Source organism: Abramis brama (assembly GCF_963993115.1).
Source record: "Abramis brama genome assembly, chromosome: 22".
NCBI classification, from domain to species: Eukaryota; Metazoa; Chordata; class Actinopteri; order Cypriniformes; family Leuciscidae; genus Abramis; species Abramis brama.
In genome coordinates this window covers 885001-911814 of record NC_139984.1, presented here as the reverse complement: position 1 = coordinate 911814, position 26814 = coordinate 885001, and the positions used below count along the sequence as shown (strand labels likewise).

Here is a 26814-nt window from a genome sequence, read left to right as displayed (position 1 = left end):
CATCATCACAAGTAGCATAGATCAAAACTGAACAATGTGCTTTCTTAATACACCTTACCTTAATATCTGTTACACTGAAAATACTTTTTAAACATGTAATAATGTAATAATGTAAACCAACTGTGGATGAACAGCTTTCTTTTCTTTGAGCTTTTGAGGTTTCCATCAACGAAGCCACGCTGGCCCTTGTTTATTGTTAGCCAAATAACTGTTTTTTGACAGTGTTTACCCACATAGCAACCAGATCAGAGAACAGAAAAAGAGACAAAAAAACACAAGAACTACAATTGACTTCAGTCACAGCCTTAGATGAAATCAACTGAAGAGAAAAGTAGACATTAAATCTGTGAAGATCTCAGCAGAGGAGGATTAAACAACTCCACAAACAGCATTACCAGCTTCACTTATTACTAACCAGACTGACTTTATTTCTGTCACACGTCTACAGACGTTCTTATTGAGAATTAACAGAGGTTTAAGTCACCATAACAGTGATTAGTGTTTCTATTAGTTGGGCTTTTAACTCTTATTATAGCTTTTGTCTTTTTTTGGCTGCTGTGACAGTGTGTGTGTCAAACACTTTTGCAGCAGCAAAGAAAGCTAAAGTGAAACGAGATCAGCTGATGATGGTTGCCTGTTGATGTTTTTATAATTGTCATGAAATAAATTCACTGATGTCTTTTGAATAAGATCCAGCAATATTATTACAATCAGTTAGAAGTCTTTCACTAACTTGAGCACGAAAAATTAATCTTTGATGACACACACAGATATCAGCAATCAGCACATGAATCTCAATGGTGACAATCAAAAATATTTAGATAAAAAGATAAAAAGAAAAAGAAAAGCAACTAATTCACAACAAAAACAACAGCAAAAAATAAAAGCAAATATTTAGAATTAAACAAAATAATAGGACAATTCAGTTGCATAATTTATTCAGGTTGCAATGCATGCTGGGAGTTTTGTACTATGCAGCATGCATTGCAGCAAGGTACATTTGATTGTCACCATTGTTCATGTGCTTAGACTGTGTCTGAAGTCAGTGTTAGTTCTTGTGTTTCTGCTCGTCTCTTTTTCTGTTGTCTTCTTTCCTTCAGTGATTCTGCTTGTTAACAGGCTTATTAAGTTGGCTTGAGAAAGCCAACTTACTGAAATCCTATTTAAACTTCTTCTTCTTCTTCTTCTTCTTCTTCTGACCCAAACTTTTTCAACTCTAACTCCTCCTAGAGCTTTAACTATACAAACCCCAAACTCGGGTCAGACCTTCATACTGTTCTGACTTAGTGTGCTATATCTTTTCAGACTGATTTGAGTTACTATTAAAAATCATAAAACTCCCATAGACTTTCATTGACCAAAGGTCCATGTCTGTTTGAACTATGTTTAATGTAAACTGCTAGAAGCCATTGATACTCAATTAAGCTTTAAGCTATCTATGTTCTTTCTAACTAATAACTAATCTATCTATCTATCTATCTATCTATCTATCTATCTATCTATCTATCTATCTATCTATCTATCTTCAAACTATTTTATCTATCTATCTATCTATCTATCTATCTATCTAACTATCTTTCTTTCTAACTAACTTATCTATCTTTCTTTCTTTCTAACTAATCTATCTATCTTTCTAACTAACTTATCTTTCTTTCTTACTAATCTATCTATCTTTCTAACTTATCTATCTTTATTTCTAACTAATCTATCTATCTTTCTTTCTTTCTAACTAATCTATCTATCTTTCTAACTAACTTATCTTTCTTTCTTACTAATCTATCTATCTTTCTAACTTATCTATCTTTATTTCTAACTAATCTATCTATCTTTCTAACTAACTTATCTATCTTTATTTCTAACTAATCTATCTATCTTTCTTTCTTTCTAACTAATCTATCTATCTTTCTAACTAACTTATCTTTCTTTCTTACTAATCTATCTATCTTTCTAACTTATCTATCTTTATTTCTAACTAATCTATCTATCTTTCTAACTAACTTATCTATCTTTATTTCTAACTAATCTATCTTTCTTTCTAACTAACTTATCTATCTTTCTTTCTTTCTAACTAATCTATCTATCTTTATAATTAACTTATCTATCTTTCTTTCTTTCTTTTTAACTAATCTATCTATCTTTCTAACTAACTTATTTATCTATCTTTCTTTCTTTCTTACTAATCTATCTATCTTTCTAACTAACTTATCTATCTATCTTTCTTTCTTTCTTTCTTTCTTTCTTACTAATCTATCTTTCTAACTAACTTATATATCTTTCTTTCTTACTAATCTATCTTTCTAACTAACTTATCTATCTTTCTTTATCTATCTTTCTAACTAACTTATCTCTTTATTTTTTCTTTTTAACTAATCTATCTATCTTTCTAACTTATCTATCTTTCTTTCTTTTTAACTAATCTATCTATCTTTCTAACTAACTTATCTATCTTTCTAACTAACTAATCTATCTTTCTTTATTTCTAACTAATCTATCTATCTTTCTAACTAATCTATCTCTCTTTCTTTCTAACTAATCAATCTTTCTTTCTTTCATTCTAATCTTTCTTTCTAACTAATCCTTCTTTCTTTCCTTCTTTCTTCCTTTCTTTCTTTCTAACTAATCTTTCTTTCTTTCTTTCTTTCTTTCTTTCTAACTAATCTTTCTTTCTTTCTAACTAATCCTTCTTTCTTTCCTTCTTTCTTCCTTTCTTTCTTTCTAACTAATCTTTCTTTCTTTCTTTCTTTCTTTCTTTCTTTCTTTCTTTCTTTCTTTCTAACTAATCTTTCTTTCTTTCTAACTAATCCTTCTTTCTTTCCTTCTTTCTTCCTTTCTTTCTTTCTAACTAATCTTTCTTTCTTTCTAACTAATCCTTCTTTCTTTCCTTCTTTCTTCCTTTCTTTCTTTCTAACTAATCTTTCTTTCTTTCTAACTAATCCTTCTTTCTTTCCTTCTTTCTTCCTTTCTTTCTTTCTAACTAATCTTTCTTTCTTTCTTTCTTTCTTTCTTTCTTTCTTTCTTTCTAACTAATCTTTCTTTCTTTCTAACTAATCCTTCTTTCTTTCCTTCTTTCTTCCTTTCTTTCTTTCTAACTAATCTTTCTTTCTTTCTTTCTTTCTTTCTTTCTTTCTAACTAATCTTTCTTTCTTTCTAACTAATCCTTCTTTCTTTCCTTCTTTCTTCCTTTCTTTCTTTCTAACTAATCTTTCTTTCTTTCTTTCTTTCTTTCTTTCTTTCTAACTAATCTTTCTTTCTTTCTAACTAATCCTTCTTTCTTTCCTTCTTTCTTCCTTTCTTTCTTTCTAACTAATCTTTCTTTCTTCCTTTCTTTCTTTCTAACTAATCTTTCTTTCTTTCTTTCTTTCTTTCTAACTAATCTTTCTTTCTTTCTTTCTTTCTTTCTTTCTTTCTTTCTTTCTTTCTTTCTAACTAATAAATCTTTCTTTCTTTCTAACTAATCAATCTTTCTTACTCTTTCTTTCTTTCTGTCTTTCTTTCTTTTTTCAAAACTTTTCTATCTATCTATCTATCTTCAAACGTTTTCTATCTATCTATCTATCTATCTATCTATCTATCTATCTTCAAACGTTTTCTATCTATCTATCTATCTATCTATCTATCTATCTATCTATCTATCTATCTATCTATCTATCTATCTTCAAACGTTTTCTATCTATCTATCTATCTATCTATCTATCTATCTATCTATCTATCTATCAAACTAATCTTTCTTTATTTTTCTTTCTAACTAATCTGTTTCTTTTTTCTAACTATTCTTTCTTTCTTTCTTTTGAACTATCTATCTATCAAACTTTAACCTACTTTAAACATCAAACTACTTTAAAATTCTTCAAACTCTCTGGTCCGGCTTTCTCAAGCCAACTTAAAGTTTGTCTCAACAAACTTTTTTTTCTAGTTAAGGCTGAGATGACTCCATATTTAATATATACAGATTTTGTGGCTCAGATCAGGTCCAATTCTGGTTTATTTCTTTGCTCTTGGCTGAAATGTGGCATTGCTATGGCCTGCTTGTGGCCCAGATCTGGCAAACAGGAGTGAGCCGCTCAAGTGCCGTCATTCCACATGTGCCGGATGTGGGCCAGATCATCTTTCCACATGTGCCAGATGTGGGCCGGATCTGGACCGTCACAATGTTGCTATGTGGGTTGGCTATTGATGTAGATGAAGCCTTTTTCTGAAATTACTGGCAATAGTTTGTGCATTAATTTAGAGTCGGTTAATGTTAAAGTAATAGGTTACGGCAACAAAAGCAAATAACAATGGATTTGAAATGCATGGAGATGGTTCCACAGGGAGGGAAGTAGTCCTTAATAAACCTGCTGCTAACTCACATTCACAATCATACATTTCTCACCACATGATCCATTCCTGACCCACATCTCTTATATGGAATTGTGTCACATTATGGAAGTAAAATGAGTCATGAATGTCTTTTCATGTCTCCAGACAGAACTAAGATTGTAGACCCTCCCCAGGATCTCCATGTTGTACGTGGAAATGATGCTGTTTTACAGTGCAAATATACAGTGGACCACAAGTTAAAAGATCCCACAGTTCAGTGGAAGAAGGACGGACGCAAGATCGATACATCTGATAACAAGTAAACACAAGATTTGAGCTTATTTGTATCTAAAATCTACCAACCTCGTCAATTGATAGTGCACATTTTCTGTTGATTCTGTTCTTTTTTTCTTCGTTTTGAGTAAAATATTGTGTAAAAGACATTTAAATGTTGTCATTATTATTTGCATTCATTTAATGGCACAATATGTAAGATTTTTGGATGAAAATAACATTTATAGACAAAAAACGAATTGTTATATAGCTCAACACTGTTAATCTTAGTATTTGAATTGCTTATTTTCTTGATTTTCCACGAGTACCATGTTTTTACCATGCCTTAGAGAAAAACACTATTTTGTCTAGTGGGTAACATAACATAATCAGATCCAGCTTTATTTTTAGTAACAGTAATGCAGAATTTTCCCCAACATACAATTTGTTTTAAAATTAATTGCATGCCATTTAGCAACACAAGCCATCCAGGATTTATTAATATGATATTGTAATATCGATCTCGCTCACTGCAGTGCGCAACAAATGTCTCTCAGCAGCTGCCACGTGAACGCACAGAGTGACGTTATAACATCATTTTCAACAGACAAATGTAATGATAAAACAGCGCTGTGTTACTCCACATACTCTTGACCAGAAGAAGTGTAAGCGGTGACGTAATAAAGTTCCTCTGCTCTTGAGAAATCTCTCCAGCGGCCTCGTCCTGCTCCACAGCACTCGGCCCGGCTCTGCTTCATATTACAGTAATGTTAATAATCTCTTCATGAATATTATTTCTGCCCAAGTTCCGTCGGATTCTTTGCCACCGGCTGTGAGATGAAGACAACAACTCCCATGATTCCGCGCTCAATCTCAGCGTCATCAAGCTACGCCCGGTCGTTTTGAATAGGCGACCTCTAGCGGCGAAAAACTACATATTGTGCCTTTAATTGTACTGTATCTATTGTCTTGCCATTTTATAGCCCATTGTCCACTAAGTGATCAAAACAATCCCATGAATATCTAAACACTGCATACAGCAATAACTTCAGTGCAGTGTTGGTAAAACCAGATTGTCATATGTGAAGTTCACAATGTAATTTCGGGAGAAGTGAAGCCATCTAATCTTCAGTTAACTGCCGCATCATATAAGCAGATGCTCACTCACCTATACCAATATATACCAATTATACCCTACCAATGTAATTTAGGCATCTTGCTAACATACTCCTCATCCAAGCATTAGCAGTCCCACTGGGGGTATGCATTGTATGCATTGCATTGTATGGATGAATTCCATATTTTGGTGGCTTTGCTGGTGTTTAATGTTTGCGTTTTCCACATGGTTGCAGATACACTGGATACCCAGATGGCTCTCTGAAGGTGACCGATGTTCAGATGAAGGACTCAGGAACCTACAGCTGTGAGATCAGCACTAAACTCGACTCTGACAGCGCCACGGGCTCCATCACCGTACAGGGTGAGTCTGTCTCCTCCAGTTAGACATGCGGTTTTACATTATATTTCTTCTGAAGCACATTCATGTGTTTGACGCTCCTCAGATAAACCTGCTTCTCCTCACTCACTGGAGTTGTCTGAAGAGATGGACCGTAGTGTTACCCTATCCTGGATGCCAGGCGCTGACAACAACAGCCCTGTATCTGGTAATTATTATCAAATCATTGACTATTTTCATAATAGCCCACCATTGACCCCTTCCTATGTTTTATTGTATTTATTTAATCTTGACAAACTATAAATCATTAGAAAGGTCAATAACACTTTATTTCGATGGTTCACTTAAAGACATCCTACTGGCTATAAGTACTGTAACTATATTGCAAATACATGTCAACTTACTCTACTAACCTGATCCTGAACAGTACAGTCTACTAATGAGAGTTCGTTGACATCACCATCACCATAGAAATAAAGTGTAACTGAAAGTTCTAAGGCTTGAGGTTCTTTTTTTTTTATCTCTGTCTTATTGTTAAAATCTTACAGTGACAGTAATTTCTTAATGTTTGTAGGAAGGTATGGCTTTAATATGAAATCTGAACCTCTTATACATGCACTGAGAAAAAAACTCCTTTGCACTTCTCATCAGAGACTTTTACTGAACTATACTTAAAGTCAAGAGTGTTGAATGAACACTGAAGGAGTGTTAAAGTTAATGAGATAATAAAGTGATTAATTGAGTGATGATTGACCATTATTGAAGACACCTGATGTTAACAAGCAGAATCACTGAAGGAGAACATCACAAATGTAGTGTCTGCTTTAAATCAAATCAAAATCAAATCAAGTATATTTGTATAGCGCTTTTCACAATACAGATTGTATCAAAGCAGCTTCACAGTATTAAATTAAAATAAAATAATACAACAAGGTTTGTTTCTAGTGGAATTTATTGATTGATAAAATAAAATTAAATATCCCCAAAATATCCCCAACTGAGCAAGCCAAAGGCAACAGTGGCAAGGAACCGAAAAAACTCCATCAAGTGACCTAATGGTGTCCTAAAACTCCATCAGGTGACCTAATGGAGAAAAAAAAACCTTGGGAGAACCCAGGCTCAGTCGGGGGCCAGTTCTCCTCTGGCATTTATGAACTAGAGGCCGGATTGTAGTTTGAACTGTAAGATTAAAAATATTATATGAATGCCTGGCCGAAAAGATGCGTCTTTAATATAGTTTTAAACTGGGAGAGTGAGTCCGAGCAACGAACAGTATCAGGAAGACTATTCCAGAGTTTCGGAGCCAAATGTGAAAATGCTCTCCCTCCTTTGGTTGATCTGGATATCCTAGGTATGACCAAAAGCCTCGAATTTATTGATCTTAAAGAGCGCGATGGATTATAGGGTGATAGAAGATCCGTTAAATAGACTGGAGCTAAGCCGTTTAGGGCTTTAGAAGTCAGTAGCAATACCTTGTAATTAATACGGAACTTTATAGGTAACCAATGTAGTGATGATAAAATCGGTGTTATATGATCATATTTTCTTGAACTAGTAAGAACTCTAGCGGCGGCATTTTGGACTAACTGTAGCTTGTTTATTGAGGATGCAGGACAACCGGCTAATAAAGCATTACAGTAATCTAGTCTCGAGGTCATGAATGCATGAACTAACTTTTCTGCATCAGAAACTGATAGCATATTACGTAGCTTAGCAATGTTTCTAAAGTGGAAAAAGGCTGTTTTTGTAACATATGAAATATGATTTTCAAAAGACAGGTTACAATCTAGTATAACACCCAGGTCTTTTACTGTAGAGGATAAAGTAACAGGGCATCCTACGATGTCAAAGTTGTATTGTGAGAGGTTCTGTGGGCGGTTTTTTGAACCGATAAGTATTACCTCTGTCTTGTCTGGATTTAATAAAAGAAAATTACGCGTCATCCAATCTTTTATATCTTTAACACATTCTGTCAATTTGGATAATTTAGCGTTTTCATCCGGCCGTGATGAAATATATATTTGAGTGTCATCAGCATAACAATGGAAACTAATTCCATGTTTCCTTATAATATTTCCAAGTGGCATCATATATATTGAGAATAACAGAGGGCCCAACACAGATCCCTGCGGCACTCCATAGTTTACTGAAGTTATGATCGATTTTTCTCCATTCAAATAGACAAAATGGTAGCGGTCAGATAAGTATGATCTAAACCAGCTTAATGCTTGTCCTTGAACACCAGTATAATTTTGTAGTCGATCTAAGAGTATTGTGTGATCTATAGTATCGAACGCAGCACTTAGATCAAGTAAAACTAGTATTGAGATACAGCCTTGGTCAGAAGCTAAGAGTAAATCATTTGTGATTTTAACGAGTGCAGTTTCAGTGCTATGATGCGGCCTGAATCCTGACTGAAACTTTTCATAGATATCATTTTCTTGCAAGAAAGAGCCCAGTTGAGCGGACACAACTTTTTCTAGTATTTTAGACATAAATGGAAGACTTGAAATGGGTCTATAATTTGCTAGATTATTATGATCTAATTGTGGTTTCTTAATGAGAGGTTTTATAACTGCCAGTTTAAATGTTCTTGGAACATGACCTAAAGATAAAGATGAGTTAATAATATTGAGGAGAGGCTCTTCCACTATAGGTAACACTTCTTTCAGTAGTTTAGTGGGTATAGGATCTAATAAACATGTTGTTGTTTTAGATGAAGTGATAAGTTTATTTAACTCTTTTTGTTCTATAGTTGTAAAGCACTGTAATTGTTCTTGCGGGGGGATAATTGAGGCTGAATTATAAGGCGCGATTGAGGATTGAACGTTTACAATTGTGGTTCTGATGTTTTCTATTTTTTCAGTGAAGAAGTTCATGAAATCATTACTACTAAACTGTAACGGGATATTTTGTTCGGGTGACATCTGTTTATTTGTTAGTCTAGCCACGGTGTTAAATAAAAACCTAGGATTGTTTTGGTTGTTTTCTATTAGTTTGCGGAGGTGCTCAGCCCTGGCCGCTTTTAGGGCCTTTTTATAACGTGACATACTGTCTTTCCACGCGATTCTAAAGACCTCTAAATTAGTTTGTTTCCATTTACGCTCTAAATTACGGGTTTCTCTCTTTAGAACATGCGTAGTATTATTGTACCATGGTGCTTTAATTTTCTCTCTGACCTTTTTTAATTTAATGGGTGCAACAACATCCAATTTTCTAGAGAGAATGGTGCTCATAGTGCTAGTTAGTTCTTCTAGTTCATCTGTTTGTTTGGGTTCAGGCAGCAGCTGAGACAGATTAGATAAGCAATTTGAGAAATTATCTATGGTGGATGGAAGGATTGTTCTGCCTGGTCGATAACGCGGCGCAGCATGACATATTACAGCAGTACGTAATATGCAAGTTACCAAGTAATGGTCAGTGACATCATCACTTTGTGGAATGATATCTATATCGGTTGGATCGGTTCCATGTGATATAATTAAATCGAGTGTGTGATTAAGACGATGAGTTGGTCCGGTGACGTTTTGCTTGACCCCAAAGGAATTTAATAAATCTATAAACGCAGCGCCTAACACATCATTTGGATTATCTACGTGTATGTTAAAATCTCCAACAATTAATGCTTTATCGACATTGACCAATAGATCTGAGAGAAAATCTGCAAACTCTTTTAGGAAATCAGCGTAAGGCCCAGGCGGTCTATATACGAACGAACGATACTTCAAACGAAATAAACTTATAACCCGTTTTCTGAGTAACATTGAGAATATCTCTATAGATTGTTGCAACACCACAGCCACGACCAATCAGACGGGGCTCATGCTTATAGGAGTATCCAGATGGAGTAGACTCATTTAGACCGAAATAATGCTTTAGTTGGGCTCTTGACCCTTAATCTATTAACTTTAGATTTTGTTTGGCTGTTGTAACTGAGTTATGACTGCCAGATGAACAAAGAGAAAAGGTGATCAGGTGGTGTTGGTTATGTTTTGACATAATCATCATTTGACCTGAACTCATTTAGAGAGTTAGGTTTACCTTGTTGATTTCAGCAGCCTGTGATTCTAACGCATATGATTTTCTGCATTTTCATTATAATCAAAAAATATTTCTTAAAAGTTGTTCTGATCAAAAGACTTTGAAAAAGTATTTTCTTATGAACACATACATCAATAATCAGCCTGTGAATCTCAACAATGGTGACAATAATAAAGCATGTTGCAGTGCATTCTGGGTGCCACCAATCAAAACTCATTCATGGCTCCCATCATGCATCGCGGTATGAATAAATTATGATCTGATTTGTCTTAGTAATTTCCTTTTCCTAATTGAATCTTCTGTTTGTCACCATTGTTAAGATTCATACACTGATTCTTGATATCTGTGTGTGTTTTTTTTTATCAGAACTATTTTTAAGAAATTCTTTGGATAATTTAGTAAATTCTGGATCTAATGCTGTAGAATCACTGTGATTATGTAACCAACAATATAAATCTAAATCAGAGATACGGCTCTACATGAGTTTAGTGATTCAGGTCAAATAATAACCAACATCACCTGATCACTTTTTCTCTTTGTTCATCTGGCAGTCATAACTCAGTTACAGCAGCAAAACAAAATCTAAAGTTAAAACTTTAAGGGTCATGAGCCCAACTAAACTTTTCTCCTTCAGTGATTCTGCTTGTTAACATCAGGTGTCTTCAATAATGCTCAATCATCGTGGATTCTCATTTTTTCTATTTTGAGCATTAAGGGCCCTGTCGATCAAATCCTCAGTACACTCCAAATGCTCCAGGAAAAAAAGGTTTTTCTCAAGAACTCTTTTGGATCCATTCTGTCTTATTCAGGAACAAAACATCCAGACTCTAGACAGCAGACATTCATTGTTCGATTTGTGAATTTAGTAAAAGCTCTGATTCAAATCATGTTTTGTTCATGATTCAGCTACATTATGATTATGTGGCCTTTGTCTCTGTTGTCCACCAGAGTATGTTCTAGAGATGAAAGAGGAGCAGGATCCAGCCGGATCCTCCCGGTGGGAGGAGTTTAAGACCGTTCCTCACGAGATCAAACACCTGGAGGTCCATCTGCAGCCGTACAGCACATACCTCTTCCGGATCAGTGCTGTCAATGCCATAGGACGCAGCGAGCCCAGTCCTCCCTCAGACTCGTACAGCACCCCAGCTGCCAGTAAGATCCTCTGAGCTCTGGAACACTCCACATACATGGAAACATGCAATGGAAGTTACAACCCAATCTATTTTACAAAGTGGTGATTTTGAATGAATTTCGTATGAGACATGACCTCACCCCTAAACCAAACCAGATCTTACGCAGATCATATGAAAATATGCGTTGAGATTGTACGCATTAGCCACCAATTCACCAAACCATGAATTGCCATGAGAGCATTTTGGAGCAAAAAAAATCCTTCAGTTTCTAAGCATTATCACTTGTGAGAAATTCTGTAATTATGATTATTAATCGTAACTCTTTCCCTGCCACTGATAGAGTTGTCCGGCAATCCGTGTTTTCACTGTTATACTGTAGGGGGCGCTATGACATCCTCTGAAAGAGCTCTGAATCTCCGCATCACAGGCGAAAGAGATGCAGAAACAAGTGTTGTCATATGTAAGCAGATGCATATGTAAAACAACGCGATCATTAACATTAAACGGCATATAAATAAAAAATCAGGTGTTGATGGACTCAATCTACGCAGTTTTGATAATCTTTCTGAATCTGATCTAAATGTAGTCTTTGGCAAAATGAAAATTACGCACATTCAAGTGTTTTAAAAAAGAATGCATGAAAGCTAGAATATATATATATATATATATATATATATATAATTTATTTTTTATTTGAAGGCACTGTTCTTTCTTTTGATATATTGCATATTCAGATATTCATACAAAACAATATTCTGGGGGTCATGAACATTTTTGTGAAAATGATTAAAATTCTGGCGGTGGCTGGCAACTTTTTTAAAAACGCTGGCGGGGAAAGAGTTAAGAAAGCTTTATGGATTAACAATCTCTCTTGTGCACAGAACCTGAAATGAACCCAGAAGATGTGACGACTGTCTCTACTGATCCAAACAGTATGGTCATCACATGGAAGGTGATTAACAATCTTGCACTGGAGAAAAGTCTTCTCCAAAAGAGAGAGCCATATTGTACATGATGAAGAGAAGATTGACATTTGGATCATGTTTAATCTCGTTTTCTTTCTTGCATTTGGAAGGAACTGGAGCGACAGCATTTTAATGGACCAGGTTTTAAGTACATCATCTACTGGCGTCAATCTTCAGCCGGAGATCTACACTGGAAGGAAAGCAACGTCTCAAATCCTCCGTTCATCGTGAACGACACTGGGACCTTCATCCCCTTTGAAATTAAAGTTCAGGCAGCCAATGACCTTGGTGCCGGACCAGAACCAGTTGCAAATATCGGCTACTCGGGAGAAGACAGTGCGTTTCCTAATATCTAGATGAGTTCATGAAAGCCTGCTGCGTTAGCTTTGACCCATGCTTTGCTTTATCTTAGCCCAGCATTTCCATAATGTCCAGGTTGCTTTACGCTGATTAGTGCCAGTTTTGTGTTGATCAGAAAGATACAGTTCCTACTTTCTGAGGATTATCAACATCCTCTCAGTTTTTCCCAATTACTTACATACGTTTGCTGAACCTTTGTTCCACTTTCCCAAAGTTATAATCACAAAACCACAAACGCAAAACTCTACAAACACTGCATTCAAAACTATTTTAATCACTTTCCAAAATAGATTTTTACACCAAAATGACAGACACACACACACACACATCATATGAAGAGAGATTGGTCTCTCTTCAGAGGTGTCAAAAGTATTCACATTCATTACTCAGGCAGAAGTATAGATACTAGGGTTTAAAAAGACTTCTGTAGAAGTTGAAGCATCAACTCAAGCTTTTCACTCAAGTAAAAGCGTAAAAGTACTGGTTTCAAAACTATTTGAAGTATAAAAGTAAAAGTAATGTAAGGAAAAAAAATGCCATTAAGGACAAAAGCTTAGGCCTAACCGCCCACAGGCCTATAGTGCACTACCCCCCCGTCCCCCCCTCAAAAAAATGTTTTTCTTAAAGCCACAATGACCATAACGTTTTATTAAAATGTTAATGTTGAAACATTTGGGATGCGCAAGGCTACTGTTTCAGCCGCATATATGCCCATTGAAAATGAACGCATTTTAGTACAATGGAAATATATTAAAGAACCATATATGTGGACTACTGAACTATGTGAACTAGCATTAATGCGTTTCATGGTGCGGAAGATATGATGACTAGTTGCCTATAAGTGTTGTAATGGTGCACAGTGTTGCCAGATTGGGACGTGATTTCCAGCCCAAAAGGTCACCAAAACCCCCCCACTCCAAGAAAAAAACACGCAAAATTTTACTGCCAAAATACTTTGATAACATTTTATTACCATGTCATTCAAGGTTGATAAGCACCATTTTTATCTCCTTAAAACGAAATAAGGATGATAAAATAAAAAATAAAAAAAATCCAGAAAAACGGATCAAAACAGGGCAATAATTAAGGATTGTCCAAGTGGACACTGTCAAAACGGCAATCAAGAAATGAGCCGATGACTTTAACCCTCGGAAGTACACACTGCAGAACATAAAGCAGAATTTAGTAGTTATAGAGTTGCTCACTATCTCACTCTTTACTGTAGATTCAACTGTATAGTATGTCACTTTGGCATTAGCGATCACTTGAACATACAGCTACAACTTATCGCGCTAAATCACGTCTGCCTGCTGATCGCTGATTGGCTAAGAGTGCGTGCTCGTCAGTGACGTCATCACCAACACCAGCTGACTCTGCATGGGCGTGTGTTCAGTAATGTCATAAGGACTGATTTTATCGACTACATGCACACTTAATTTAGTTTTTTAACCAATTAGACTTTAAAATGTAGATGTTTGAAAGCCGCCGAACTGACCCCAAACCAGCCCAAATGTTGTCCACCCGTCAAATTCAAAACCGCCAAAAGTCAAACTTTAGAGGCAGACGATGTACACGATGGATACAAGGGTGTCGGAATGGTATATGTTTTTACTTCTCATCCAACCACTATCAAATTCACTCAGTCCGGATGGCGCGATTTATCTGGATAGTTTTTTGTTTTTTTTAAAGATGACAAGCCGGAATGAAAACAAGCCGGAATGAAAACAAGCTGGAATGAAATAGGAGTAACGAGGCTATTTTTAAAATGTAAGGAGTAGAAAGTACAGATACTTGCGTGACAATGTAAGGAGTAGAAGTAAAAAGTCGGCTGAAAAATAATTACTCCAGTAAAGTATAGATACCCAAAATCTCTACTGAAGTAAAGCACCTTTGCCAACAACACACTGATGTGCTCAGCTCAAACACTGCTATGAATATCCCATCGGTGGGCTTATTCCTCTTGCATTGCCAGTGTTACACTGATATTGTTAACAAATATTGTTACATAAGTATTCTAATATATACACCTACTCAGAAATACATGCAATATGGTAACAAACAAACTCATTTACAGTATTTCCAAAATGCAGTAAATGCAGTTTTGTATGTGACACTTTCCATACCCTACAGGAGAAAACTATAACATTCAGTAAGATAAAGAGTTTTCTCTACAAACACAAACTATGTTCTCTTACGAGAGGTTCTCTCGTATTGCGTAAGCTCTGCTTACGCAGCGGGAAAAGCCTTCTTTTCTCGAGATACTGAAACCAAAAATTATCCTTAATTTCATATATTGTCAACGCAGTGCGGCTGCAGGCAGCTGAGCTAGAGCGGCATACTGCGCGCTCATTGGCTGCCGCGCGGCAACTGCTTAAGCCTACCAGTGAGCCTGGCGTGACGTCACGCCCAATGAGGGCGCGCGCGACCTCGCGCGTCACAGCCCGCCAGAATGGGCGGCGTCAGAGCGTATATAAGGAAGGCTCGTAGGCTATATTCTCTGATTTCTGTCTTTTCAGCGAAGCACTCGCATCGCTGGTCTCTGAGAGGAAACCGTCGCCGTGGCCTTCTTGGATCAAGCTAACGAGCCAGCTTAGGACAGCCTGAGGAAGCCGGACGATCTCTTCGCCGCCTTCAGCCTGCCGTGCCAGCTCAGCTATCCGGCGATACATATCCTTCCGTGTTAAGCTCTTGTGTGTATTGCTTTTCTCCGCAGCACTCTAAAAGAGCACGAGGCGTTGTTTCAAATGCCTCGCACCACGTGCGGCTCATGCCGCTCACCGCTCAGCGACGGAGACCGCCATCTTCTCTGCGCTCTCTGCCTGGGACGGGATCATGCAGTCGTCGCGTTTTCCTCGGGCGGCTGCGAATGCTGTGAAGAGCTGCAGATGTCGACCCTGCGGGCTCGACTCGCCCTCTTTTCAGACGCCGCTCCTGCCGTTGCTGGGCCGCGAAAGAAAAAACGCCGCTCACAACGCCCACCGGAGCCTGAGACACGAGCCAAGGCCTCGCCGGAGCCTCTCCCGCGAGCCTCGCTCTCTCCCTCTCCGCCCCCGCTCCCCGACGCGCAGCCGACGGCTCTCGCCCTCGATGCCGTCGACACAGCGGATGAAGCGGACGACAACGATCGGCTGGACACATGCTCATTGTTAGCGTCGGACAGCGAGGCGTGGTCCGGCTCCGCCCGATCCGCCTCCTCCACCAGAGCTTCCAGCAGGGCTCCCGCCGGAGTGGAGGCCGAGCTTCTCCACCTCCTCACTATGGCGGTCGAGCGTTTGGGCCTCGAGTGGTCTGCGCCGGAGGTACCCCCGCCTAACAGACTTGATGGATGCTTCCTGACCACCAGTCGCCAGGCTCCAGCGTCTAGACCGGCGCCGTTTCTGCCTGAGCTCCACGACGAGCTTTCTAAATCCTGGAACGCTCCAGTTTCGGCCAGACTCCGCTCTCCGGCCTCATCGACTCTCTCCCGCGTGGACGGAGCCACGGAGAAGGGGTATGACCGGATTCCACCGGTCGAACAGGCGGTTGCAGCGCATCTTTGCCCCCCATCCGCGAGATGGCGCTCAAAGGTTGCCCTCCCGTCCAAAGCCTGCAGGACTACTTCGGCGTTCGCCAGCCGCGCTTTCTCCGCCGCTGGGCAAGCCGCCTCAGCTCTGCACACAATGGCGGTCCTTCAAGTTCTCCAGGCGGACCTCCTCCGCCAGCTTGACGAGGGAGAACTGGACAGATCGGCCCTAACCAACCTGCGCAGTGCGACGGACCTTTCCCTTCGCACGACTAAAACAGCAGCCCAAGCGATCGGACGATCCATGGCTTCGCTGACCGTCATCGAGCGCCACCTTTGGTTAACTCTCGCCGATATGGGGGAACAAGAGCGATCCGTCTTCCTGAACGCCCCGCTCTCGCCTACTGGTCTCTTCGGCCCGGCAGTGAGCGGCCTCGTGGACCGTTTTTCTGAGGTACAGAAAGCGTCACAGGCCATGAACCTCTTCCTGCCCCGCCGCTCGAGCTCCGCTGCAGGCCGCTCTAGCCAGCCTCCTGCACGCAGCTCCGCACAGCGGCCGTCTCGACCCCCAGACTCTAAGCAGCGCCAGCGCGGCCGCCCCAGGTCCCGCTCCACCAGCCAGCACAGGCCGCCGCCCCCGCGTGGGCCTCGGCCTAAGGTAACGCTGAAGCCCGAGCCTGCTAAGTCCTCCTAGCACCCGTCGGGAGGAAAAGACGGGCGGCTCCCGCCGCGGCCGGACCACCGTCAAAACTAAGATGTATCCCTCTGCCAGTCCCCTTGTCAAAGGCTACTGCAGTAGTGCCCACAGCAGCCAACGAGCCAGTTTCGCAACTCTCTCGCCTGCACACAAACGCCGTTTTTACGGCGACCCAGATAAATCGAATAAAGAGTGTAATGTCTGGTCAGACGGCTCACGCCGTCAGTGTTATGAGTGTAGTAAACATGCCCACTTCCCAGTGCTCATCACTACACACAAGCACAAATTCCCCTGTGTACCCCACAGAGTGCACTCACATAAAGCGCGCTACGGCCGCTCGAGTGATAACTGTAGGTCACGTGCCCACACTTCAGTGCTCACACCTACACAGTGCTCGCTCTGTCTCACACGCTTGGGTAACGGAACATTCTGCCACTGGCCGCGTGTTAATACAGAGCCCTGTGCCCGCTACACAGCACGCACACTCTCAGTTAAACATGTACGAGCCAGCCACCGGCTGTGTGTTAATAAAGAGCCCTGTGCCCGCTACACAGCACGCACACTCTCAGCTAAACATGCACGAGCCAGCCACCGGCGGTGTGTTAATAAAGAGCCCTGTGCCCGCTACACAGCGCGCGCACCCTCATGTACACACGCACAAGTCAGCCACCGGCTGTGTGATAATAAAGAGCTCTGTGCCCGCTTTACAGCACGCACACTCTCCGATAAACATGCACGAGCCCGCCCCGCTTCTGCTCCGCGAGCCGTCTCACAAAACGCTCTCTCACAGCGCTGTTCAGCCGGCTGCCGCCATCTGCGAACCCCCGTTCCCCCTCACTGCCACTGCGCGATTCGCGCTTACACCGCCACAGATTCCCCGTCCCGCGCTGTGCGACGGGCGAGAGTCAGAGGCGATTCGACCCCTAGCTATGAGTGCGAATGCATGGAAAGCTATCCAGGGTGTGTCGAAGTGGGTACTGAACACAGTGATAAAGGGCTATTCGCTTCAATTCGCTCGCCGCCCTCCGCGCTATCGCGCTCGGGCCGAGACTACAGTGAAAGCGGATGCAGCGCATCTGCTTCACACAGAAATAGCGAATTTGCTGCGCAAAGGGGCGATAGAACGGGTTCTCCCTCCGGGTTCCGAGGCAGGCGTATACAGCCGCTATTTCCTCGTACCCAAGAAGGGCGGAGCACTCAGACCTATATTGGATCTGAGATATTTGAACAAAACGCTTATGAAACGGCCGTTCAAAATGCTCACAACCAGTCAAATCCTCGCGCAGATTCGCCCGGGGGACTGGTTCATATCTCTCGACCTGAAAGACGCGTACTTTCAGATTCAGATTATACCCCGTCACAGGCCATTCTTGAGATTCGCCTTCGACGGCCAGGTATATCAGTACACCGTCCTGCCGTTCGGCCTATCCCTGGCACCCCGTACATTTACGAAGTGCATGGATGCGGCTCTCGCACCCCTGAGATCGAGGGGAATGCGAATCCTGAACTATCTGGACGATTGGCTCATTATAGCGCACTCGGCGGAGGAACTAGTTTCCCACAGAGAAGCGCTTCTCGGTCACCTGCAAAGCTTGGGTCTTTCCGTGAACTGGGACAAGAGCTCTTTAGCCCCCAGCCAGTCTATCACTTTTCTGGGTATAGATCTGGACTCGGCGGCAATGACAGCCAGACTGTCCGCACAGCGCGCGCGCTGTGTTCGACACCTCGCCGCCTCCTTTCAGGAGGGAAAAGTTTTTCCATTGAAAACTTTTCAGAGGTTGCTGGGCCACATGGCATCAGCAGCAGCTGTCCTGCAGCTGGGTTTACTCCGAATGCGTCCGCTTCAACGCTGGCTAAAAACGGAGACGCCCCGCAAAGCATGGATTTCAGGCCGTACTCCAATCAGAGTGACTCAGCGCTGTGTTACAGCCCTGCAGCCCTGGCTGACGGCCGAATGGTATCAGCGGGGAGTGTCGATGGGAACCATCGCACACCGCAAAGTGATCTCGACAGACGCGTCCAACATGGGTTGGGGAGCGACTCACGAAGGCAGTCCGATTTGCGGCCCGTGGTCGAATACGGAGAAAGACCTTCACATAAACTGTCTAGAGATGCTGGCGGTCGAGAAAGCGTTGAAGCACTTTCTACCGCTTATACGGGGACACCATGTGCTAGTTCGCTCGGACAACATGTCAGTGGTGTCGTACGTGAACCGCCAGGGTGGAATCAAATCCAGAACCCTGTGCGCGCTCGCAGAGCGCCTCCTATCCTGGGCTCAAGGCCCGTTGCGCTCCCTAAGGGCAGCTCATGTACCCGGTCGTTTGAACGACGGCCCGGACAGACTGTCCAGGGACAACGTTCCCCCAGGGGAATGGTCTCTACACCGCCAGACGATACAGACGCTTTGGCGTCGTTTCGGCGAAGCGAAGATCGACCTCTTCGCCACGAGCGAGAATGCTCAGTGCCAGAGGTTCTTCTCGAAAAGGGAAGACGCGCTGGCCCAGACCTGGCCCAGCGCCCCGCTGTACGCGTTCCCACCGATCTCGATGCTACCTCAAGTGCTAGCGAGGATCAGGAGTTTGAACTGCGCAGTGCTCCTCATAGCCCCGCGTTGGGAAAACCAACCATGGTTCCCCGAGCTAATGAGACTGGCAGACACAGCCCCATGGCCGATTCCGGTGAGGAGAGATCTCCTCTCTCAAGCCCGAGGCTCGATTCTGCATCCCCATCCAGAGCACTGGTCTCTGCATGCGTGGATAATCAACGATTACTCGTTGGCTTGCCAGAAGGGGTAATTAACACGATCACGCAGTCCAGAGCCCCCTCGACGAGGCGGCTCTATGCGTCTAAATGGTCAGTGTTTAACAAGTGGTGTGTGAATACGGGTTCTAATGCTCGAACCTGTGGAGTTCCACAGGTACTGAAATTTCTCCAAGAGATGTTGGACGCGGGCAGGTCCCCCTCCACGCTCAAGGTTTATGTCGCGGCCATAGCAGCGTTCGCTGAGTCGGCGCGCGGCCGTGCACTGGGCAGAAATGAACTCATTACCCGCTTTCTACGCGGGGCCAGGAGAATGAACCCTCCACGGCCCCCGACGGTTCCTATTTGGGACCTGTCCCTGGTCCTGGAGTCCTTAAAAGCGCATCCCTTTGAGCCTTTGGACTCAGTGGAGTTGAAATACTTGACGCTTAAGACCGTTTTTCTGCTAGCTCTGGCTTCAGTTAAACGTGTGGGAGATTTACACGCGCTGTCCATCAGCGCGTCGTGCCTCGAGTTTGGACCTAACGACTCGTTAGCCATTCTCAAACCGAAGCACGGCTATGTCCCCAAAGTGTTAGGCACTCCCTTCAGGACTCAGGTCGTTACCCTATCGGCTCTGCCGTCCTCCAGCAGTGAGGAAGGGGTTAACTGCCTTTGCCCGGTCAGGGCGTTAAGGTGTTATGTGACGCGCTCTGCAGCCTTCAGGTTCTCAGAGCAGCTTTTCGTTTCGTTTGGCGGGCGCACCAAGGGTCGCGCCGCTTCGAAACAGACACTGTCCAGATGGATAGTAGACGCTATTGCAGCAGCTTATGCGTCAAAAGACCTGCAATGTCCGTTAGGCATACGGGCTCATTCCACCAGAGGCATGGCCTCATCGTGGGCATGGTCCAGTGGGATTTCCATTGATGACATTTGTAAGGCGGCGGGCTGGGCGTCCCCCTCCACATTTGTTAGGTTTTATAACCTGGAAGTTCCCGCTATGCAGGCTAAACTTCTGTCAGTCTAGTCGTGATTCGTGTCCTGCCCAAGGGTCAGGCTGTATTTCCGATTAGCTTGTCTGTTGAGCTGCACGCTCAGGGTATCAGTTAACATGAACCGGCAGTGCCGTTCTGTGTTTTTTCCCTATGTGTGCTTATGAACATGTGTTGGCCCGCACCGCTGGCCACCTGTTTAATCACCTCTATGTTTTTCTATGAGTCATATGTGATTGTTAGGCTCGCACGGCGTGGACAAAGGGTTCCCGCTGCGTAAGCAGAGCTTACGCAATACGAGAGAACCTCTCGTAAGAGAACGATACTTGGTTACTCACGTAACCTCGGTTCTCTCTAGAGAGGGAACGAGTATTGCGTTCCCTGACCGTGCTGAGCCTATCGCTCGCGTCGCTTCAGTCGACAGAAAACAGAGAATATAGCCTACGAGCCTTCCTTATATACGCTCTGACGCCGCCCATTCTGGCGGGCTGTGACGCGCGAGGTCGCGCGCGCCCTCATTGGGCGTGACGTCACGCCAGGCTCACTGGTAGGCTTAAGCAGTTGCCGCGCGGCAGCCAATGAGCGCGCAGTATGCCGCTCTAGCTCAGCTGCCTGCAGCCGCACTGCGTTGACAATATATGAAATTAAGGATAATTTTTGGTTTCAGTATCTCGAGAAAAGAAGGCTTTTCCCGCTGCGTAAGCAGAGCTTACGCAATACTCGTTCCCTCTCTAGAGAGAACCGAGGTTACGTGAGTAACCAAGTATCGTTTCTTTATGTTCATTCTTTCAAAAACTAAACTAAAAGACAAAAATACATGAAATGTGAGGAAAAGACATTAGTCTTCATCCTGACTCCTATTGTGTTCTGGCTGCAGCTGCTCATCTTCACCACAAGCTCTGTTCCCCTGGCTAAACAATAGGGAATCTCCTCCTCTTCCTCTGTCACCTCTTGCTCATTTCAAGATTGTCTTCCATTTTCCTTTGATACAGGTCAGCTCATTTTGTCCTTTTATAGTGGTTAAGCTCTGATTAAAGTGAAAAATGCAGTATTGTTTCCACCAGTGAGCAGTGGCGGGTGTTGCACATTAGTGTAAAGAGCATGGCATTGTGATTTGTGTTGCTTTAAACAAGGGCTAAAAAGATTTTATAATTTTGAATGTTGTGCCTGATGTAGAGAACTGTGTGTAGAGTTTTGCTTTACAATTGAAAACTGAGTGTAAAGCAAGACTGAGCCTCCAATTCCCCAGACTTGGTTTAGGGATTTTGAACATGAGTTTCAGGTTTTGGTGATTGTGTTTCAAGTTTTAATTTTAGTGTGTAAACAATTGGGAAAAACTGTGACAGTAAACTCTACAGTAAAACAGTAAAATGACCTCTGCTTTGATCCAGATTCTGAATACAGTATTTATTAGAAATCTTTTGACAGAGTAACTCAGCTAAAAAAAAATCAAAGACCACAATGGAAATAAGTTTATGCAACTTTAGTGTGTTATCCTTGACAAAGAAGTTGTAACAATGTTGTATTGCTACTTTTTATGTCAAATAAACTCAAAATCAACTCTGTCAATCTCTCACAGTACCTCTGGAAGCCCCGTCACAAGTGTCAGTCGTCGAGCTGAATAAGACTGCGGTCATGGTTAGATGGAGTGCAGTCACACCAGAATCTGTCCGCGGACTCTTGCTAGGCTACAAGGTACACGATCTTAAACCATAATTCAGTTTCTGCACTTGGCTGCTGATTCTCATAGTTGGGTTTGGTTACACTTTACTTTAGGTGGCCTTAACTACTATGTATTAAAAACTAAAACACTTACATGACTATGATTTTCTGTGTAACTACATGTTGTTCTGGAAGATTCTCATATTTAATGCTGATGAGCTTGAGGTTAGGTTAGGTTTAGGGTGGTTAGGGTGGTTAGGGTTCAGGGGTTAAGAGTTAGGCTTTAGGGTGATGGTTGGGTTACGGTTAAGGGTTAACAGAGTAACTACACTTGTTCATTAAATGCAAGAACTTTAAAAGTAATATTAGAATACTCCAGCATGTATGTATATAATTAGTAAATTGCATCAAATCGTAATTAAGGCCACCTAATATAAAGTGTGATCCTGTGTTCTTTTTCTCTTGAGATCCATCTGAGAAGGAAGGGCCCCAGAACTCACAGCCGACGAGGCCTGGCAATCCGATCGGACAAGAACAGAGTGATTGAGGTTCCTGGACACAAGGTGGAGGAGGTTGTGAGCGACTTGCAGTTTTACTCGAACTATACTCTGACGGTGGCACCTTTCAACAGCCGAGGTGAAGGTCCGCATTCAAAGGCGTATCACTTCAGCACTCCAGAGGGCGGTAAGGTCACTTTTCTTAGTGCATGTGGAATGATCCTCTATGACTGCTGATTTAGATGAACTGAACGTGTGCTCCTCGGCATCTAGCTCCCGGACCAATTTCATCCCTGACCTTTGAGAGCCCGTCTGAGACAGAGGTCACGCTGTACTGGGAAGCACCACACAAACCCAACGGAGAGATCACAGGATACCTGCTGCAACACCTCGAGAGTGGGTCAAACGTCCCGATCTGTAGACACTCTGTGCTATTGCATTATGAGTCCACCAATTTGAGTATATGCTGTATATCCTGAATATATAAGCTTTACAGTCAAAACTTTAGCCATTACAAGTACAACTTCAATGTCAGCAGCAAAGCAGCTCTACACAGAATAATTCAGTGCTACAGGCATTTCAAATACAGCTTTCTCGATAGATTATACTGACTGCTAGTGGAGAAAAACCTTGTGAGAAACCAGGGCTCACAGCATGAACACACACTGTAAATTCCCCGGTGTTAAATTAACACCGCTCGGTGTTTATATGGGAACCACCAGCAGGGTGTTAAAGTAACACTGAAGCAGTGTTAGAGTTAATGAGATAATTAAGTAGTTAATTGAGTGATGATTGTTCGATTATTGAAGACACCCGATGATAACAAGCAGAATCACTGAAGAAAAGAGAAACAAAAGAACTACAACTGACTTCCGGACACAGCCTTAGAGATGAAATCCACTGAAACGACATGAGATCTCTCTTATTACAAACCAGTTTGACCTTATTTCTGTCAATCATCTACAGAAGTTCTTTTTGAGAATTAACAGAGTTTTAGATGTTGATGTTTTATTGAAAATGTTTGGTCACCATTATGGTGATTAGTGTGTTATTTTAGTTGGGCAGTTTGAGACTTTATATTTGTTGTATGTTAGCTGTAACAGTGTTTAACAAAACACATAATTTGTTGCAAAAGAGACCATAAACAAAGATGATCAGGTGATATATATTTCATCACCGTAAAGATAAATGTTTGACACATGTCATCAATGACCTAAAGAGGTTACTTGTTATAAATAGACTTTCACCATAAATCGTTTTTTTTTTTTTTTTTTTGCTAAAGATCAAACATTCTGAATTTTAACTTCTAAATATATTGCGAGAAAAGAAGACACAATATTTTTTTTTAGACTCACTAACATCAAGACTCAGCTTATGAATCTCAACAATGGTGACATGCTTCATGTTGCAATGCATGCTGGGAGCCATTAGTTTTAGAATATGGTGGCGCCCAGCATGCATTGCTGCATGAAGCATGTCATCATTGTTGAGATTCATATGCTAATTCTTGATGTCTGTGTGTGTCTATAATAATTTTCCACACAATATATTTATAAATCAAACTGTATCACCTATGTTACAAATAATGTGTTTTGGGAAACACTGTTACAAAGACCACAAACTTGCACAAAAAAGCCAAGTCAAACTGACCAACTAAATGAAACACTAATCACCATAATGGTGACTTTACAAAACCTATTCTTTCCAATAAAACATCAACATTTACACCTCAATTAATTCTCAATAACTAGTTGGTAATAAGTGAAGCTGGCAATGCTGTTTGTGGAGTTGTATAATCCTCCTCTGCTGAGATCTTCAGAGATTTAATGTTGTCTTTTATCTTCAGTGGATTTCATCTCCAGAAGTCAGTTGTAGTTCTTGTTTCTCTTTTCTTCAGTGATTCTGCTTGTTATCATCAGGTGTCTTCAATGCTCATTCAGTGTTACTTTTAACACCCTGCTGGTGGTTCCCATATAAACAGAGCAGTGTTGAATTTAACACCAGGGCAGTTTGACTGATGATTTTCAGTTATGCAACTGAGTTAGTATTTTACAAACGGATGGCATTTAGCTTAAACTGATAAGTACTACAGACTGAAGCATCTTCTTCATCTTGGAGATAGGGTTGTGACTGAACAGGCTGAAATCAGAGGTATTAACTGTAGTTTGACCAGAAGACCAACTGGTGAGGTATCTAAATATGTCAGATAAAAATGGCTCACTATTTGGCAGCTACTTTGTTAAAATCACCCTTTGTATTCATTATTTTTAAAGAAAGAGTTATTGGTCATTGATGAACACCTTTATAAACCTGTACAAAGGGAAGCTTAATGTAGGGTGTTATTTGTTCTGACTGGCTTCTGTTCTGTGCTCTGTTTAGTTGTGCCTGGAAGCTCGAGCCCACGGCTGGTGGAGAGCATCGATCTGCCCGCTGTTACTGAGTACACCGTGAAGAATCTGGATCCTCAGAGCCACTACCTCTTCTACCTTAGGGCGCGCAACACCGCTGGCGACGGGGAACCCATCATAAAGCAGGGCGCCACCTTGTTGGACGGAGGTGAAACTGCACAGCTAACATTTCAGCCTTCTCATTGTTTGGAAGTGAATCAAACAAAAGCGAACTTTAGCTGGACAATAACTTTATTCTAGAGCTGCTGTAAAGCCAACACAATCTCTGTTGCTTTCATTTCCTATTATCACTGTAAAGCTGCTTTGAAACAATCTACATTGTTAAAAGCGCCATACAAATGAAGGTGACTTGACTTGACTTTGTACTATCAGGACACAATATAATATTTGTCAAGTCTTATCTACATGTTCCCTCCGCAGAACCACCATCTGTAATCAACATGACTGCTGGAGAAACATCGGTCAACCTCAGTTGGGTGCCAGGAGACAGACATCGGAACTTTGCCTTTAGATTCCGTTACATCCAAAAAAGTGGTGAGTTTGATCAAGGTTTAGACCAGGGATGGGCAACTTCGGTCCTGGAGGGCCACTGTATGGAGAGAGAATTGTGTCTTTATTACATGCGAGAAAATAAATGATCTGAGAGAAAAAAAAAAGTTCAAATATTATTATTTTTTGCTATTGGTATGAAAACTTTTTCTCTCAAATATTTTTTTTTCTCTCATAAAATGCTTTTTTGCTATCAGTGTGATAACTTTTTCTCTCAAACTTTTTTTTCTCTCTCAGATCATTTATTTTCTCGCATGTAATAAAGACACAATTCTCTCTCCATACCACTGTCCTACAGAGTTTAGCTTCAACCCTAATCAAACACACCTGAACAAGCTAATCAAGGTCCTCAGGATTACTAGAAAGTTACAGGCAGGTGATTTTTTCAGGGTTGGAGCTAAACTCTGTAGGACAGTGGCCCTCCAGGACCGAAGTTTCCCTTCCCTGGTTTAGAAAGATCTTTTGATCTACTTATCCTGAAAACATGTGTCTGCCCTCTATCATACTATCATCATATCATAAACAGGGGTTTAAGTTGTTAAACCATCATCAAACATTAGCGATGATAGAGTAATCATAAATTGTTTTTATTTTTGCATAGTTTATTTTTGCATATTCGAACAAACACTGAAACCTACTATATAAACATAATGATAGCATCTAAAATGTATACACATTTATTTAATATATATAAATAAATCTTTACGGTAACACTTAAAACACTGTACTGTCATTAATGAATAACTACACAGGAACAAACAAGTAACGCAATATTAGTAGTAGTAACTAACTGTCACGGGTAGTTAATGTTTCATGTCAGTCATGTGATTCCCTTGCCCTCATGTGATCCTGCCATGTGCTTCCCCAGTATCTTATCTCATGTTGGCATTGGTTTATTGTCTATCATGTTGTAACAGTATAAAACGTTACTTGGTGTTGTATATGTTTTTTTTGTTGTTTTCTTGAAAATGAGACATGAGCCGACGTGCGTTACCACTAGTAGCCACTTGAGGGCGCTAGAGGTAATAGATTACAGGATATAAGCCCGATCACAGACGAGCAAGTCAGTTGTTTTGGTACACGTCGAATTCTGTTGAACCCCTCAGATGTATCATCTTATTTTAAGGGAGGTGTTACAATGTTTACAGATGTGTCTTGTTCAGTCATTAGTCCTTGTGCGCATTTAAGCCCTCATGTTTGCCATGTGTCTTTCTCAAGTTTTGTGTAGCCACGGTTGATAA

The 26814-nt window shown here is 41.4% G+C and overlaps 1 protein-coding gene across 2 annotated transcripts in view; it reads left to right on the top strand.

The window, feature by feature from the left end:
- Positions 1-26814, top strand: part of l1camb (L1 cell adhesion molecule, paralog b) — a 103591-nt gene that overhangs the window by 61000 nt on the left and 15777 nt on the right. For both annotated transcript variants that reach the window (XM_084098965.1, XM_084098964.1), the window contains 11 exons: positions 4465-4618; positions 5925-6052; positions 6135-6236; positions 11018-11221; positions 12084-12154; positions 12278-12503; positions 22037-22152; positions 22587-22803; positions 22890-23012; positions 24996-25172; positions 25445-25558. In XM_084098965.1, the coding sequence (XP_083955091.1) occupies positions 4465-4618; positions 5925-6052; positions 6135-6236; positions 11018-11221; positions 12084-12154; positions 12278-12503; positions 22037-22152; positions 22587-22803; positions 22890-23012; positions 24996-25172; positions 25445-25558 (1632 nt within the window). The remainder of the gene's footprint in view (positions 1-4464; positions 4619-5924; positions 6053-6134; positions 6237-11017; positions 11222-12083; positions 12155-12277; positions 12504-22036; positions 22153-22586; positions 22804-22889; positions 23013-24995; positions 25173-25444; positions 25559-26814) is intronic.